Source organism: Carassius carassius, chromosome 37, assembly GCF_963082965.1.
Source record: "Carassius carassius chromosome 37, fCarCar2.1, whole genome shotgun sequence".
Taxonomy (NCBI): domain Eukaryota; kingdom Metazoa; phylum Chordata; class Actinopteri; order Cypriniformes; family Cyprinidae; genus Carassius; species Carassius carassius.
Window position 1 is genome coordinate 15,158,277 of NC_081791.1, and position 19,057 is coordinate 15,177,333.

General features: G+C 36.5%; 1 protein-coding gene across 8 annotated transcripts in view; it reads left to right on the forward strand.

Moving 5' to 3' along the window:
• The window catches only part of LOC132118143 (voltage-gated potassium channel subunit beta-2-like), a 56,453-nt gene that overhangs the window by 24,709 nt on the left and 12,687 nt on the right, over positions 1-19,057 (forward strand). For 6 of the 8 annotated variants that reach the window (XM_059527728.1, XM_059527724.1, XM_059527725.1 and 3 more), the window contains 3 exons: positions 17,058-17,101; positions 17,225-17,262; positions 17,917-17,996. In XM_059527728.1, the coding sequence (XP_059383711.1) occupies positions 17,058-17,101; positions 17,225-17,262; positions 17,917-17,996 (162 nt within the window). Of the gene's footprint in view, positions 1-6,385; positions 6,930-17,057; positions 17,102-17,224; positions 17,263-17,916; positions 17,997-19,057 lie in introns of those variants that run through there. The other 2 variants (XM_059527731.1, XM_059527723.1) reach the window with 2 other exon arrangements.

Genomic DNA, 19,057 nt, shown 5'->3' on the forward strand with positions numbered 1-19,057 from the left:
TGCGATGCTGTCCACCTGGTGTCTTATTGCCTGCTCAGGCTCTCACACATCAAATACTACTAAAAATCAAATGAGATTTAGGTATTTTTTTTCTATTCTCTTCACTTGTCTCAAATAAATATTTTTGTTTTGTTTGACATATAATCTCTGAAACAGAGCCTCTAACACATGTGATAGCTCTAGCATGTAACCACACAGCGTTTGACGTTGAGAGGCAAAGCAGCTGCTCTCTGCTACACCGAGTTCGATTTTGCATTAGAAGTCTACTCGCTTCATCATAGGGAGCAGCGGGGATGTTAAAGTCTAATGAGATATAGCTTATGTAAAAAAAAAAAGGCCGCTTACATGAAATATATTTATTTATGGATTTTGCATGAGTTGCGCACTATATCGGCAGGCACATTTTCTGAGAAGCCCGTCTTGTGCGTTCATATATGTGTGTGTGTCCTTAAGTCTCTTTAATGTCATCAGGATTGCAGAGCTTTAGGATATGTTGAGTCTTTTACAGTAACCTTCAGGGCTCTAACAGAACAAAGTTACAAATATACATGAGGAGCAACTTTATGATTGTGTGCTTGTGTTTTCCCTCATTTGGTTTGGTTGTTTTATTTTAGATATAAGAGAGCAGTTGACCGATAATAAGTACATTAACTTCTTTTTTTTATTAACTTTAAAGAAACAGTTCTTGAAAATTTGCTGAAAATGTACTCACCCTCAGGTCATCCAAGATGTAGATGCATTTGTTTCCTCATTAAAACGGCTTTGGAGAGAAATGTAGCATTACATCACTTCGATCCTCTGCAGTTGAATGGGTGCCATCAGAATGAGAGTCCGAACAGCAGAGAAAACTTCACAATAATCCACGTGACTCCACTCCATCAATTAAGTGAGAAACTGTGTGTTTGTAATAAACAAATTTATGAAGACATTTTTAAGTTTGAACCGTTGACGAGTCCTCTGTCCATAATAGTTTCTCCAGCTGTCTCGTCTGAATCAGGAGAGAACAAGCCCATTTTGGATGACTTGAGGTGAGTAGATTTTCAGCAAAAATAGGCTGAAATAGTCCTTTAAAATTTAAAGGTTACAATTTAAAGGGAATATTTTTTTAAATGCCTTTATAAATTCATTAGTTCATTTTAAAAGTATAAATATTTCATTTGATGTCTAAGTTCATTTGAGCTCATAAAAACTGGAATCCACTGTAATTAATCTTCTGAGAAGATATGAGTTTTTTTTTTTCTGTATGGTTGAGTCATCATCACTGATCTGATAAAGCTCTTGTTTGAGTCCTGCTGAGAAGCCTCAAGCAGAATGAGTTGGCACACTCTTTTGTTTTGTTCTGTTCTCCTGTACTTAGGGCTGAGCACTCTTGGCTCATGGGTAATTCAAAGTATTAACTGCCACATTTAATGTTCAGGCACTCAAAAAGTCTGTTTTAAAAAGAGCTGATAGAGGATTTTTGTGTACTGTATGAATCTCTCAACAGACTTGAATCTGCAGTTCACCCCAAAATTAAAATGTCCATTATTTACCTGTTATTTCCTGTTTTTTCCCGTTGTTGTAGCTTTTGACATAAAAACCATCATAAAAGTAGTATGCTAGTAGTAGACCATACATAGACCTTACTGTAGGCCCTATGAAATCCATTTTACTTTTTTTCCCCAAATTAGTTTTATTTTTCCCTTTTGAATTTTCTAGATTGTTTTTTTTTATTTTTTATTTTTTTTTATTTTCTAGTTTTAATGGATAAATTAAAGTTTATTAATCAAGTCATGACTAATTAATTGAAATTTACACAATTTAACAGCAATTTATTAAAAGTTAACAAAAGTAAAATTTGTAAGGCCCTGTACATCTTTCTCAATTTTGTTTTGATTTTTACCAGATTCTGTGTTTTCCATAACGTTTCTGGATTTCATTTTAATGGTTTCGTTCAATTTTAACAACCAAAAGCATCTCTAAATAATTGATATATATATATATATATATATAATACATATACAACTTTTTTCCCCACAGAAATACTGTATTTTGTATTATTTACATTTTTCTGATAATTCTAGTAAAAAAATATGTATATTCTGGTAAATAATCCTTAAAATAATGTTTTATTAGTAGTAGTGGTGTTATTAATTGATTATATTAATTAACATATTTCTGTCACAGTAGTTTCTGTTTGTAGTCTCTATGATATAATAATAGTTTTTCTTCAAAAGAAATGGTAAATGCTTATGAAGTGACTCTCAGAGCAGTTCTAGTTTATGTTCATGTGTTCATGTACACATACTGTATATTGAGGTGACAGAGGCTGAAAATGAAACCGCGTGTCTGTGCCATTCATTCACAAAGACATTCATTTTAAAATAGTATTTTGTGGCATAATATTCACATACACTACTTTCGTGTTTATTGTGTTTTGATTTAAGTGTACCGACCTTCTTTTGATGTACCCATCCAAAATTTGGCAAATTCTGTGACATTATGCTTTATACAGTAAATTCGCGGAAACCATAGAGCCATACATTAGGATAATGATCAACCACAACTAAATAATTCTTTTCATTCAAAATACTTTTCAAATATTTTTGGTTGGAACCACGTGAGTAAATACTGGAAGAAGTTAGAATTTTGGATGAACTACTGTTTTAGTCCCCAAAGTTGTGAATATAATGAGGATGAGAGTGTCGTTTGTAGCTCTGAGAGGTAATTGTTAGGTGTTTGCGTGAACTTATGATGAGAGCCGGAGCCCTGTGGTGGAGCTCACTGTGGAGAGACTGAGCTCTGCTGTGAGGTGGTAGATGATTGAACGGCTCTGGGGGATTTTCCAGAGCTTATTTGACTGTGGATAAGTCTGGAGTTAGGATTCTAATCAAAGGTGAAAGGAGGGAGCGCTTGACAGTTTAAATGGAGTAGAGGTGTTTGGAGTCAAAAGTGCCAGGAGGTCAAAAGCAGGGAACAATGGGAGATTATTGCCTTTTGGAGACCTATGGCCCCAGCCCAACTCCCACATGACAGGACACTTTCCTTTAAGAGAAGAATGGAGTTGCAATTTTGACAAGTTTCATGGTGAAGTCATGAAGTGTAGTGTGCTGTACTCCAAGTAAACCATTCAATTGGTTTTTCATTTAATTATTCTTCTTCTATAATTGTTAAACCTTGTTTATGACCTCATAATAATTTATATAATTTATATTAATTAATTTAGAAAACACTTTTAACCAAAGCAACCTACAATGCAGTCCACATGTTTTCTCTCTCCATCTGTAATACTACGAAGGTTTTGATTCATGATTTTCACCTCCAGATGGATGGCCTTTCTAGGCAGTACAAATGCCCCACTAAAACAAGTGCCCTTAAAACAGAACCAGGCTTACAGCTGATGCACGGTAGCCTTCTCTTTCTAAAGTACACCTCACACAGCCCACCTCTCTCATTAGAAAGGTCAGATCTCCCCTGGTGCAACACTAAGCCTCATACTCAACCATTTGACAAATAATGGGCTGTGGCTCAGGTTTCCTTTCTCTAATGATAATTCAGTTACTGCTTACACATCCGGCTGCACTGACATTTAAAACTAACCTATAAAATCTAATACTATCTGGTACCTGCAGCAGTGGTGAGGGATTTGACTTACAATGGTGTGTTGGAATGGCAGGAGGCTGACAGGTGATTGCAAGTGTGGCAGTGGGCTGGTGTCTGTATGTAAACTCATAACTTCAGTGTTAATCCATTCAGAGGGTCACCATGACACAAATACATTTGTGACCATGACAATGTACATTGTTCTGCCCCCCTTGTTTATTCACTGTGTCTGATAAGTGGACTCTCTTCCACGAGGATCACATTGCATCTTTTTTTTGGGAACAACAGCAGCATTCAATAGATGTCCAGCAATGTCAGCAGAACAGTAGTGGCGTACTGTTCATTTTTACACAGTTCTATCATGACAACTCTTGGATGATTTTAGAATGGTAATGGATATGAGTGTGTTAATGTATTTGGTCTTGCCAGAATAGATCTGCTATGCTGCTGAACTGCTTCTGCTGTTTTTTATTGCTGTTGTTGTAAATTATTGCTGCTGCTGATGCAAAGCAAGTACAGGAACTTGCTACTGCCAATACATATGTCGATACGGTGCTGTATTTAAGACATACTGTTGCTGCACAAATAGCATATTCAGTATAATAACCCATAGCAGAACCACAGGTGGAGCTGGGGAAGGTGGAGGGTTCATTCATGTGATGGCAAAGCTGAATTTTCAAGTTAACATTAAATATCAAACAACTTCATGTCAGTTTAAGTTAACATTGCCATCAATATTTGCATAATATTTCAGTGTGTTGTGTTAGCATGTGGCATGCCTGTGACTCTGGATCATGTGCAGTGGCAGATGGGGTGAAACTGGTTGCCAGTGGATTGGAGTTTACATATCCATAGACACAATTTCTCATCTCATCTCAAGCCATGATTTCCTGTCAGTTTTCTTTTTCAAGATACAGCGTGATGAAAGATGCCTGAGTTCAGTATCCTGTTTTTCTGTCTGTCTGATTTAAATGGGCCGCTGCTTTACTCAAGCCTGCTGGCAGTCTTTGTTCGGATGCTAGCGAGTGTCAAAGTGCCATTCAGGAAACTCTGTATGTTCACTTAAGCCGCCTGTCCACTTGCTTTCATCTAGAGGTGGGATGACACGCATTCCTCTAATCCCAAGTGCATGAAAACCGGGCAGTGGCCCTGTCAGTCAGTGACTTTATGCGCAGTAGTGGCTTTAGGCGCTGTAATATGCTAGAGATGCAGGAATAGCATGTGTCATTTGTGTGTCAGATTATAAAACAGCTCATCTCAGTGTTTACGGTCTGTTGGACATACACTCATGCACATTCACAGACACCATCGCACTAAGGACCACAGCAGTTAGCTTAGACTAGAGATTTTTTTCATTTTAATCTATGGCTTCCTCTCTGATCTATGACTTGCAACTGTTTCTGCAAATACTCTGTAGAGGTATGAAGAAATGTTATTGTTTGTTTAACTGAAAAATCTCTGTCAAGATTTTTTGTTTGCTAATTTGTATCCTCAAGCTTCTAGTGTAACACTATATGTGACCCAGCAACACAAAACCAGTTTTAAGTCGCTGGGGTATATTTGTAGCAATAGCCAAAAATGCATTGTATGGGTCAAAATTATCGATTTTTCTTTTATGACAAAAATAATTAGGATATTAAGTAAAGATCATGTTCCGTGAATATATTTTGTAAATATCCTACTGTAAATATATAAAAACATAATTTTTGATTAGTAATATGCATTGCGAAGAACTTAATTTGGACAATTTTAATGGTGATTTTCAGATTCCAGATTTTCAAATATTGTCCTATAATAACGAACCATACATCAATGTAAAGCTTATTTATTCAGATGCTTTTTTTTGCATTGGCATATTTTTTCTTCCATTACTCTATTATAATCACTGTCTGAAACTTACTTTATCCAGAAGAATTTTGAATAAACTTTTAGGCAATAATGTGACTTATTCATGAGATTAAAATTTGTTGAATGAAATTAAACCTTCTGCACAAGAAGTCATCAGAAATGAAGGCTAGTGGACATTCTGCATTCTGCATGCTCAAATGTTTGTCATGAATATTAATGGCTGGTCAGACTGCATAATAGACCTTACTTCACTCCCACACTCATAGAACTGCAGCAGTCATGTGCACTGAAGTCACTGAAATCTACTCAAGTGAGAATTCTGCTCATCACCACACTGGACCGTTTGTTATAGAACGAACAGAAAGAAAGAAGAAAAAGCCACATCTGTGATTTTATCAGCTCTTTTTAACATGTGACTCTCAAACCAGACTTGTGTTTGTCCTCGGACATTCTGTCATGCGTAGGCAGTGTGGAATATCAGGTACGAGCTGATCTAACACAACATAGTGAGAGATTAGACCTTCCCACTTTCTCTCTCTCTCTCTCTTGCTTGCTCGCACTCATCATACTATGCTGTTTTATATACTCTCTCTCACACAGCATTTATGCATTTGCTCAGCACATAGTGGGAAACATTACTGGAAGTTGGAAGCCTGATTATGAAAACTGACTGTCAGTTAACATTAGGAATACTGGATGGACAACAATAAAGCAACTGAATAAAGTGGGGAATAAAAAGGAGCAAGTTCACTCATAGTGCAGTCAGAGGAGAGTGGAGAAGAGCGGATAAGCGTGCGCTTGATGTGCTGCAGTGTGACGTGGATGGATGTGGGATTTCTCCCATTCTGTGTGTTGATGTGATTGGTGCCCAGAGTTCACCGCTTCATGGGCTGCTGCTGCCCTGGAGCTAGAGCGCAGGAATTCACTCTCACAGAGACTTGTGCGCACACACGCACCGAGACACTTACTTACACACAGTTCATACACACAGACAGCACATGGACAGATACACACTCTGGCAGCACTTCAGAGCGATAACTGCACAGAGTGTTTAAACAGAGTGTTGCGCTCACCTTTTTGACAGCTGCCACATCCATTCTGACCTTTTTTAATAACATTTTCTTCATGTTTTAAGAAAAGTGACTGTCTTCTCCTCGTTGTCCTCAGGGCAGGAAGACACTTGTCTTTAGTTGTTGAGGTAACAGCATTGGGAGATTTTAGGACTATTTGCTCTTTGTAGCGTCAGCATCCTCACCGTGGTAAAGCTGTCTGCGGGGGCTCGCCGTCAGCATGCAGGTGTCTTTTGTGTGCACGGACCACCGAGCTGTCAGCCGCAGCACAGAGGACCGACTGAACAGACAGAACACCAACAGCCCGAGTTTGGGGACAAAAAGCAAGTTTCGTACTGTGGCGATGGTGGCCCGCAGCCTGGGCCAGCTGTCTGTGCAGAGCATGCCTTCCTCTGGTGACCACTGCTTGAGAACTGGCATGAAATATAGGTAGGTGAGAGGGGAACTCCAAGAATAAACATGTAGTACTTTAACCTTTCTGTGAAGTTTCGGTTTTGGTTCCAGTTTAGACAGTTTGTAATCAGATGTTCACGTGATTTGAGCAAAGTAAAGTTGTCTCAGACCGAAAATTGTAACTCTTGAGATTTGATTTGTTGTGCAGGGTCAGTTTGGTTCACAGGTTTAACAGATTAAAGTTGTCACGGTCTGAAATGTTATTTAGTTGACTGGTAATTTGGCTGTTTAGTTAGTTTGTTCATTGATCTCTTGTGGTTAAGTTAGTAGCTGTGAATGTTGAGATGGTAGTATCTGAGAAGCATATTTTAGCATATTTTATTCAGCGTACTGTAAAATATTTGTGAATTAAAAATATTACATATAGTTACAAACTATGAGTAATTGATGTGGTTATTTATATATACACTACTGTTCAAACACTGTATCTTATGCTCACCAAGGCTACATTTATTTGATCCAAGATATAGTAAAAACAGTAATATTGTAAAATATTATGTCATATTATTATTATTATTATTATTATTATTATTATTAATAAACAACTGCTTTCTATTCTAATATAAAAACAATTATGTAATTTATTAATGTGATAGCAAAGCTGAATTTTCTGCAGTCATTACTATAGCCATTATACTTCATTGTGGCATGATCAAAATATTTGTGAATTAAAAAAATTGAGAATATTTCAAATAGTTACAGTAAGTCATGATCATGCTTCGTTTTCTTTTAGTATGCATATACATACAAAATATTTTATCTTTTTTTTTTTTTTTTTTAAATAAATCTGCTCCATATTGGTTCTTTTTCGAATTTCATGTTTGTTTGTTCGATTTAATTAACATTTACCCTTTTCTTTTTTAATGAATTTCCATCTAACGATCATTTAATCTAACACTAATAAATTAATAACATTAAATGTAATTTGTAAATGTAGGCTATTTGTTAATAAATCTCAATATGATTATACATTTTTTTTCATGCTGTACATTAATGATATCATGCTTAAATTCGCTTATAGCATTCAAAGCAGTTGAACTCAGTTTGAGGTGTTTTATTTTAGACAAACTAATATAAATAGTAATAGTTTTAATATCGACCTCTTAACATCTCCAAAGCTGAAGATCAAGATCTTTCATTTGACTAATTGACTGAATTTGTGTAGACGCATTGCTCTGCTGTCTGGGTTCAGAGGAGGTTAGAGATGGAGATTTCTGAGTGCCTGTTAAACCCATTAGCATGTTCTCTATATGAAATAGAGATACAGTGTGATCATGTTCCACTGCTTAGCATTATTAGGAGCACAGGATGCTCTCTCACTTTTTTGACTGCAGCGTTCATACAGCCCACGGTCTTTTGCAACATAGCCGTGCTGCTTACTATCTGCTCACTGATAAAATAATAGTGTGCTCGATCCTTAAAGTAGGCCCACACTCCATCCTAATTTTTCCATACTGTAATATGCGTAATTGTACATCAAAGGTACTTTGTAGCTATGCAAGGTAATGTAGAGTGTCTTCCACTTCCTGATTAAACTAATGTGTAACTGAACACCTGAAAAGCTTCTCTGTCTCGCTGCACTGCTACCAAATGTCTTGCCACTTAAAGCTAATTCCCCCATTGTAATTAAGTCTTTGAAATTCAAAGCTGTAAATATGTAAATGTCATAGTCGTGAAGGCTGGGTTTATTCCACTGGAATACTGATGGTTTTTGGACTTGCTTAACATGATATTTGTGTGAAATTTTAATTTACCTGGTCATGATTATGTCTCTATTGATAAAAACAATCAAAATCTGCTAGTGGGATTAGACAAATTGCAATGTATTTATTTAATTTCTATCGGTTTGTATGACTTTATGATTGTCTGAATATTTGTTTTCCATGCTGAGCCTTTTTACTTTTACTGTGGAAAGCAATAGAAGATATTTTGAAAAATGCCTCTGTGTTTTTTGTTCATTCTATAAACATCAATGGGGTCCTTCTCGTCAATGGGTGCTTCTTTTGTCTTTTACAGACAAAAAGGTTACTTGATTGGAATGACATGAGGGAGAGGAAACATGAAAAATCATTCATTGTTGGGTGGACTGTCCCTTTAAGTTTGATCGGTATTATGTTCACATAAAAGGGTCTTTGCTGAAATTATGACACAATCACAAATTTCCTCTGAGCAGTTTGCAGCTACAGACTATGAATGAGTAACATGATAACCTCTCCAAGTCTGATGAGCCAACATTAAATGTGCATTAAATGAGTGTATGCACATGCACCTGAGGCGAGAACCTTTAAAAACCCTATACTTGTGTGACTTGCGTCCGTTGTGGTCTTACATTTGTGAATGCTCACTCATGAAATGTCATGAGCTTATGAATTAAACCTGGAGGGTTTGTTCCTGTCGTCCCATTCTGTGGCATGTATCTTTCTGGGCGCTACGATTAGCCCTTGACTGTTATCAAAGTTCCTGTGCTCGTTTTGTACATAAATTCGATGAGAATGATGAAGAGGGTTGTGTTGAGGCATTGTGTAAGCGTGTGTATCTCTGGGGTCTGCAGAAAGAAAACTGAAGTGGTGATTACATAAACACACAAATGGGCTGCAGTTTCTGCCTGCTGTTCCCTGGGCAGTAAACAGCAGGACTGCTTCAGTCTGGCCAGCCAGTTATGCAAGCTACCCTTTATTTGTCCAAGATAAACCCATGAATACAATGTGCACTCTTAACTGGGAATACCCCAGAGTGGAAGATGATGTTTCTTAAACAGGACGTGTGCAGTGCTGCATTGATGGAAGTTTTGAGATAAACACCATAACAAAATTTCAACCCAGTCTACATTTCTGCAAAACCTGAAATACATTGCTGCAGGTACATACAGTATTGCTTTACAAGAGGTGCTATAAGTGCTATTTTTTTTTTTTCTTGAAGATTTGTCTTTTGCCGGTAGGTACGTTTTCGCTAAATGATATTGTGTTTCTTATAGCATGTTTCGCAACACTTTCAAAGTGAAATTTCCAGTGAATGGTGCTAAATAGAGTGCATTTTTTTCTCCAGAACAGGTAAACCTGACAATGTATTATTACATTAGTTGTTGTACATATCATAGCAGTTCAGAAGTCAGTAAAATGTTAAAGTTCTTTTACATTTGAAATTATCAAACCATCAACACTAAACCCTACCCTAAATATAACTAATAGTGTTAACAAAATCAAAAGTGAAATCAAAATGCATTTGCTGTGACATCCATGTCACTTTAGGTTATTTATGTGAGGCTTTGAGCTTTTTCATTGAATTTTGTGACTTGTGTTACATGGGACTCAAACATTAGTGCTTTATAATATATTTTTGAAATAAAATATGCATAGAAACTATGCAGAATCCTGCACATTTTCCCCTTAAATCAGCAAAGAAAATGTGATGTGAAAAACAGTCAGCAAATTCAGTTTGGGCTTGGAAATATGGCAGAGATATCATTAACCCTCTGAAGTCGATTAACCGTATACTGTACGCATTATGAGGCATTTTCTCCTGATAACCCTGAAAAGAACTTAAATTACACTTTCAGTTTTGATCGTACAGATTAGAGCAATCCATCAATCGAATCTGTAAAGGGTCTACTTTTTTCTGTATACAGACATAATAACAACAAAACTTTGTGCACTTATAAAATAAAGATTAAACAAACAAGGTGTGCTGTCTGCAGCCTTTGTCTGCGCTGATCTTCATTTACAAACACGTCATTAAAATGAACTGTAACTTCGTGAATGCTGAACGAAGAGACATGAGAGAGATATCTATAGAAAGCCTGACATGTCTACTTTTAAACTAAATAAGTGCTGTCGAAAATATCTCTGTGATAAAGTAATCCATATGAAAACAATGCGATGTCCGTTTTTCACGTCTCCCTTCATTATCTTCTAATGTGACCATGCCCCCGCGCTGAACGCGCTATTCAGATTCTAATGTTTCAAACTGAAGCGCCCGGCTTGAATACGCCCACACAGAAGAAAAAGCAGCAAGACTGTTCTTCAAGTTTTTTTATTTTACTGTTTGCTTCATGATAAGAGGAATAAGACATAATTCACCCCAAAAAGATGCGATGTGGTTGAGGATTTGAGATTTGGATTTCCTCAGAAAAAAAAATTAAGCACTTTTTTCATCAGAGATCATAAACATGAGTAAGTCTCTTTTTATTTATTTATATACTTGTACTAGTTTTGACATAACGTGTAAACATTTCTTAGGGCCCTATTTTAATGATCTAAATGCAAAGTGCAAAGCGCACGGCGCAGGTGCACTCAGGACATGTCCAAATCCACTTTTGCTATTTTAACGACAGAAAAATGATCCGTGCGCCAGGGCGCATAGTCTAAACAGGTTGTCCCTATTCTCTTAATGAGTAATGGGTGTTTTTTGGGTGTAACGTGCAATAAACCAATCAGAGTCTCATCTTTCAATGCCTTTAAGAGCCAGTTGCGCTCGTGCCATGATGGATTTGAATATTAAGTGCCGCTCCATTTAAAAGCAGGTGATGGATAATTTAGTACTAATCACAGAACCAGCTTTACTAAAGAGACACGCATGACAATCGCATGCGATTAATCGTGCAGCCCTAGCAGATACTCTACTTTTGTATGCTTAAGTGACTTTTTTATTTTTTTTCAGAGATATGTCTTGAAGGACCTTCTTTTTTTATGCAGAAGATAAATACAGAAGGACAACACAGTAAACACACACACACACAAAGATAAAAATGTTCTTCCACAAGTTACTTTCAATGTTATGTTTCAACCACAGCTTTCAAAAGAGAGCCAGAATTCAGTGGTGCACCTTTTTGTTGCATTGTGACTTTTACCTCTACCAAAAATTGAGTGTGCATACCTTTTTCTGTATTTTTGTAATATGTTTACTGATAATTCCTTAATCCAACAATAATCCTGTACAGCAATTGTTTCTGTAGTGACTTTATCCTCTAAATACAGTGATATATACTTCATTATTTTGAAACTATTTCTTAACAGATTTGCCCAACAGGCCATTTTTCATCCACACAATGTGATATTTTGGCACCCGATGTGGAGTATTTGGGCAGGGGGGAGTGGGCCCCTGTGGGGATAAAATTACTTATTTTGATAAGTGCCCATGCCTTCTAGGCAATATCATGACTGTAAAACCCTTGTTGATGCATCCTCCTCCTGGTTTCCTAACCCTTCTTAACGTTTTGTCTTTTACTTCCCTCATATCCTTTTCACCATATTACTCGTGCCCCAAGCCTTTCTTATATAACTATGTTGCATACCTTCCTACTCTTCCACTTAAATCCCTGTTTTTAGTCTGGAGTGATGAAACCGTGAATATACTGGCTTTTTATCTTGCCTGAGTGGATCTTGTTTGAAAGTTCAGTCTTGATATGATGAAAACATTCTCAGAGGGATTCGTGGTGGCTCACTGTACATTGAATGTGTGTTGTGGACTGTTTGTGTATCACTATTCTTAACCTCTTTAAAACCCCAGATGTTTGCTCATCTGCCATGCTAATGAGCTTGTAAGAGTGTGTGCATGTGTGTGTGTGTGTACGTGTTTTTTAAGACATCTGCTGTTTGGGTCAGCTGTAGGGCTGAAGAGGAGACTGCCATAAGGCTGTTTTAGAGTCTGGAGTCAAACCATGCCATGTTGTACGGGTCAATGACAAATAAATGACGAATAAAACTGTGTGTCCATGATAAAGGCAAAGGAAAAAATCACCAAGGTCTTAAAAATTAATTTCAGGTTGGTTTCATATGATTTCCAAAAATGTTTTCAAACTCTTAAGAATGCCTTGTGGTGTAATCATATATAACAAACTATAAATTCATTTGAGTATATCATTTGTAATCATCATTTTAAATTATTTTTTTATAATATTTTTTTTCCCTGTACTGTATGTTTGTTCCACAACATGGCTTTGGTATGGCAGAGCAAAATATTTCAAATATTAATAAGCTGCAAAGCACTTTTGTGATAAAAAATAGCAATAATGCCGAACTCCCAAATACATTTTATACATACACATATACTGTGAAATGTATGTGCATATATACAGGGGTTTTAAAGTCACTATATGTCAAGAGATGTATGTTTAAAGTACTTTTTAATATTTTAATTGATCTGCACAAAAAAATACATCATATCATTGCACTTGCTGTGCAATCTGTCATTAAATAATCTGTGTTACTAATTATAAACACTCAAGACTGCTTAAATGGGCAACAATGAGAGTGTCTGCCCACAGTCCAGCACTATCCAGTTACTGTAGCTCCATCAGCTGCTGTGATAGAGTATGGAAGGCAGCACGCTGCATTAAGATACCAATTTTGTTCCATGGTAAAGGCCCTGTCAAAATCCATTAACAAATGCCAAAGATTAGTGGAGCAGGCCCAGTGTATCCCACACATGCAGCCTCAGCCAAGTGCAGCTCTCTGGGGAGATACTGAGTGAGTTTCTCCTCTCAGTGTGAATGTGACTTTTAAAAACCCATACTCTGCCATTCACCTTAGAAGTGTTGATTGATTTTAGTAATGGGTTTTCCACGTGTACTGTTAGGTAGCAAGTTCTCTGGCTAATAAACCATAGTTCTTTACAGCAAATGATGAATTGCAGTCTGCATTGTCCCTCTGAAGTTATACTGAGACATTTACTATAATTCAATAATTCAGTTCAAACTCTGTTTCCATATCTGTCCAGCAGAATCATCCCTTCAATTTAACTCGTTCAGTGTAATTCAATCTTTTATTCACTGTGACATCCAATAGACTTACTTAATCTGCCGTTAGAGTAAGTGTCTTTCTCAAGGTGCTGATAGATTACAATTTATGCCTTTCCAGGGTTTGAACCAACAACCATCTGGATGCAAGGGCTGAACTATAGCTATGATGCCATGCTGCTAAAAACAACTGTCTCAGAGTCATTTATTCATGTTTTTGATTGTCAAAAAAATAAAAAGTAATTTGATTGTGTATCAGTCGACTCTAGTTACACAGTATGTGTTTGATCCTTCAAATGAAAACTACAGTTATTTAAATAATCAACTTCCAAAGCCATTTTGGGTGTGTGGGACTTAACTCTAGCATTTCCCAGGCTGCACCTGTGTTGTTCAGTCACATTGACCCTGTCCAGCAATCTTCAGCTCAGACAGTGCAGACACCCTGCAGCAGATGGAGCATTAGTAATTGCATTAAACTTCACCTTTGAGAATCAGAATAAGGGAACGGTTTGTGAGGGAGAAGTTTACTTTTAAGGAAACCACATAGTGAATCAATGAGAGAGCCTTTAAAAGTGAATGACTTTTATTAGAGGAACTCAAAGAAAAGACCACTTTCACCGTCCCTGAGCAGATCTGAGCTTTTTTCAGGCCAGTCAAGTTCTTTGAAAACCAAACTCCATTTTAGGCTAATTTAATGGTGGCACGATGGCATCCTTTGACTGTGTCTCATTGAATCATTGAAAGTCAGTGAGTTCTTTGTGCAACCACATTCTATTGTAAATGCTTGTCCATGTGCTTGATTTTAGAAATTTGTTCTTGGTATTCTTTGACTTGAGTTTTTATGAATTTACATTTGTATTCTGTCAATTCCAGTGTTGCCATACAATATTTAGGGTTTAAAGCAAGTCATTAATTGAATATAATATGTTTGTTATATATATAATATATATAATAATAACTGTATTTCGTTGCCTTATGCCCACTTGTGCAATGACAATAAAGTTGAATCTAATCTAATATATATAATAAAACTGAATAATAACACTGAAAAAATTAAATATTTTATTTGTTTAACTGCATATTGTGAAAAATAACAGGTATCAAAGAACCATGAACATGAGTTTGTGAAGTTAGCACATTATACATTTGATTATACCAAATTATATATATTTTTTATTTCAGTCATTTAACTATACATACTGGTAAAAAAAAATTATAGCCTGAGTGCCCTGTTAGTCACTTTGGATAAAAGTGTCTGCTAAATGCAATAAATGTAAATGTAACTACTAAAGGGAACATTCTGTCCAATGATTATGTTCTACAGTTTGCTGCATTTCATAATTGAAGAGGGCTAAAGACGTGCTTGACTGTCTTTCTCTGTTCTCTGGTTGCAGCCACAGTTGTCTTCAGCACTACACTACTGTACTGCAAGAGAGGAGCCTGTGTAGATGGAAATATCAATTATGTGAACATGTACAGGCTTTGTGCATCAGTTTGAGCCCCATCAGCAGGTGGCCACTTCACCTTCACAGGCTGGTCAATGGATCGCCCATCCTGTAACTCTATCTCCATCCAACCAGTTAAAAATTCATCACTGGTTTTCAGGACCTGATAATTTGATTTGAGTTGATAAGTTCTCCGCTGATGTTCTGTTCAAAGCCACTTGGAAGTGACATTGATGACAGCCTGTACATACAACGACTACAGGCCTTTATTGAGAATACACTCAAGAGCAAGTGCATATAAGTGCATTCTGGTTATATATTTCAAGACATTATGTACTGTACATTATTGATTATGATTAATTCATAATAATTCATTGTAAAACTATACAAGCCTGTTCCACTACTGTTTCAAGTGCTCACACTCTTTAAAAAAAATATGCTGGGTTAAAAACAACCCAACTTGGGTTATTTGGCAACCCAGCACTGAGTAAATATTGGACAGAACACATGCTGGGTTATTTTGACCTAGCTGGTTGGGTTTAATGTTTTTACCTAACATGCTTGGTTCTTTTATTTAAGTCAACTAGCATATTGTTTAAAAATTATTATATCGCTGACTTAAAATGGACTGGAAATGAATAATCACACACAGAATTACTAGAGGCAACACCAATAATCGAAAGATGCTGCAACCCAGCATTTTTTAGAGTGTGGGTTTACAATACGGAGGGGTGGGCGATTATACCACTAGGTTGACATTATTAACTGGTAGAAATTTGTCAACAAGTAGAGATTTTGAACTGTCGTGTCTATCCTGGTTACAAGCCTATATAACACTGCTGTGCTACATGGTAATTGAAATGAGCATTGTGGTTTAAAAACAAGTCATTTTATGCCATTAAAATGCAATCAGCAGCGAAAGACAACTTATTTCCCTAAATGCACGCACGGTCTGATTGACTGAGCGCTGTCAGAGAGGTGTGTTCATATGAAGAGAGTGCTCATTGAGAACAGGAGTATTTAAGTTGTCCAAACTTTTGGTCTGTACTGTATATAATTAATTATATAATTATAAAATTATTTATAAAATGTATAAATCCAGTCAGGAAAACGTATGAAATCACTGCTTAATTTTGTCTCTTCAAAATAACTTAATTTGTTTACGATGAAGTTATGCGAACCAATTCTGTTTATTAAATCATGTAAATTCAATTTTGTCAGTGTGTGATGAAAACAGGGTGAATAACTTGCCTCGAGGATATGGTACAGTAGCAATGTCTCTCAAGGATAAATTCATGACTCTTTATTGGTTTCTTCTGAGAAATCTTGTACCTTTTCATAAGCGTTGCTGTTCTCTTCTAAAAGGTTTAAACGTTCTTTTTTATTTGGAAACCATGAAAGGTCTTTTAAAGCAACATCTTTGTTTCGTGCCAGTCATAAATTGCCTCTCATCCTTCAAATAAGAATCAAAAGCTCACTGAATAGCTGTAATTATGAAGGCAGTCTGTGTCCTTGACTGTGTGGTCTTATAGTAATTTCTCAACTCAAAAGATATCGAACAAAAGACCCAGGTGGTCTTCTGATTGGTTCATCAGGCTGAAGGTACTGTAGTGCTGTATCCAGGCTGGATTACATTCTCTCTCACTCTCTGTGTGTGAGTGGGAGTTACAAACAAAGACTGCTACAGTACATATGTAGCCTATGGCCCATGTTACACATAATGAAAACACAACGAGTTCAGATTTATTCATAACTATGATGCTGACCACAGGGCACAAATACTATATACATCTTTAGACCAGTTTGAAACATTAGATTATGTGCATCACAGTACATTTATTTATGCATTACATTGAAACATGTTATCATTGATTTGCATTAATCAGAATGATTGCATTTAATTTTATTATTTTGATATTTTTTTAGGAACCTTGGGAAATCTGGCTTACGGGTATCATGTCTAGGGCTGGGTGAGTAAAACATGCTATGCTATTTGTAGTCTCTTATTAATGTCAGAAATTTAGATTAAGATTCATTGCTCCAGTATATAATATTGCATGTGTCACTCTGACATTACCTTATTCTCTCTTCAGGCACATGGGTGACGTTTGGTGGTCAAATAACGGATGAGGTAGAGTTTTCATTGATTGTTACTCTTTGTTAATTCACACATTACTGGGCAATAGCATTTAGCATGCTAGCATGCTTTTGCAGCAAAGCATAAAAACCTGAATAAATATAACATGAGAACACTATGCTTTAAAGGAATAGTTCACCACAAAATGAAAATTCTGTCATCATTTACTCACCCTCATGTTGTACATAACCTGTATAACTGTCTTTCTTATGTTAAACACAAAAGAAGATAATTTGAAGAACCAAACAGTTTTTGGTCCTCATTGATTTCCATAGTAGGGAAATAAATATTATGGAAGTCAATGGGGACCAACAACTGTTTGCTTACCAGCATTCTTCAAAATACAGTATCATCTTTTGTGTTTAACATAAGAAAGAAACTTATACAGGTTTGGAACGACATGAAGGTGAGTAAATGATGACAGAATTTTCATGTTTGGGTGAACTTTCCCTTTAGGTGTAGTTTTAATCAACGTCTACTGTACAATTACTAAATAGCAGCACAAAATGCAGTACAGATAATTACAACCATGTCATTTGAGGTTTGTACTGCTGAAGACAACATAAAGCTATAATGCCCTCTCAGGTGTCCGTTTTCTCTCCATCTCTGATCTGTCCCCATCTCTCTTCTGTCTCTGTCTTCTCTCAGATAGCTGAGCAGCTGTTGACGCTGGCGTATGAGAACGGTATCAATCTGTTTGACACAGCCGAGGTGTATGCAGCAGGGAAGTGAGTACTCTTTACTCTTTTCATTCATTGCTGCTGCTCATCATAAGCGATAGGGCTTTACACTTATATATATATGAGGAGATTAGTAAAGTATTTTAACAACATTGTCTTTTATAGAACTGTTTAGACTTCTCACAGGTCTGATAGATCTAAAAATGCTTTCAATCCCAAATCAATGTTTGCTATTAAAAAGTCTATAAAATTTTTTTTTACTATACTGTAGCTTTTGCAACAAGGTTTGTGCTGCTTAGCACTGCTTGTGCTACTTTTATTTAAATTAAACAGGTATTATATTTGCATTTATTTATTATATTAGTTAATTTCACGAGTTGCTGAATTGTTATACATTACACTAAAATTCATACTTATTACATTACAGCTGCTGTTTACTGTATACCTTCGGTATCTATGTTTAAGATGACCTTGTGAAAGAAGTTAGTGTTTTGTCAGCAAAATTCATTTTGTGCAAGAAGAGAAAAAAAGACGGAAAGGTAAATAGCCAAAACCCGCTAGCTTGCAGTAAATTTAGCATTGGAGTCTTTATTTTCTGCAATGCCGTGGAGCTGTAACATCAGCGAATTGCTGATAAAGTTGAGTGGAAATAGCCTGACTTGGCTACCAAACGGCATTTTAAAGAGGCAGACCTCATGAGTGTTAAAGGTCATACATTTATATATGTTGTTTGTGTGTGTAGGGTGGGGGGGAACATTTGTGTTGCAGTTTCATGCCATGTCAAGCTGGTGATATGGCTCGTGCAGAATGATGAAGATAGCACTGTAAAAACTTCAGCACAGATGATCTACCCAACATTTATTAGTCATACACATACACGTGTCTTCACAAACAGGGGATTTACTCATCTAGACTGCTAGTTAAATAAAAGACTAGTACTGTTTGTGAGTTTGTCTGAGGACATCTGCTGCCCTCTTGAGCCCACATTACAATAGCGCTTCATTTGTTACAAGCTGTCACAAGGACTCACATTCTCGCAAAGGGATGACGAGGCATGATGGGAGAACCATTCATGAAGAACACATTGGTCCTGAGGGCAAAAATGTAAC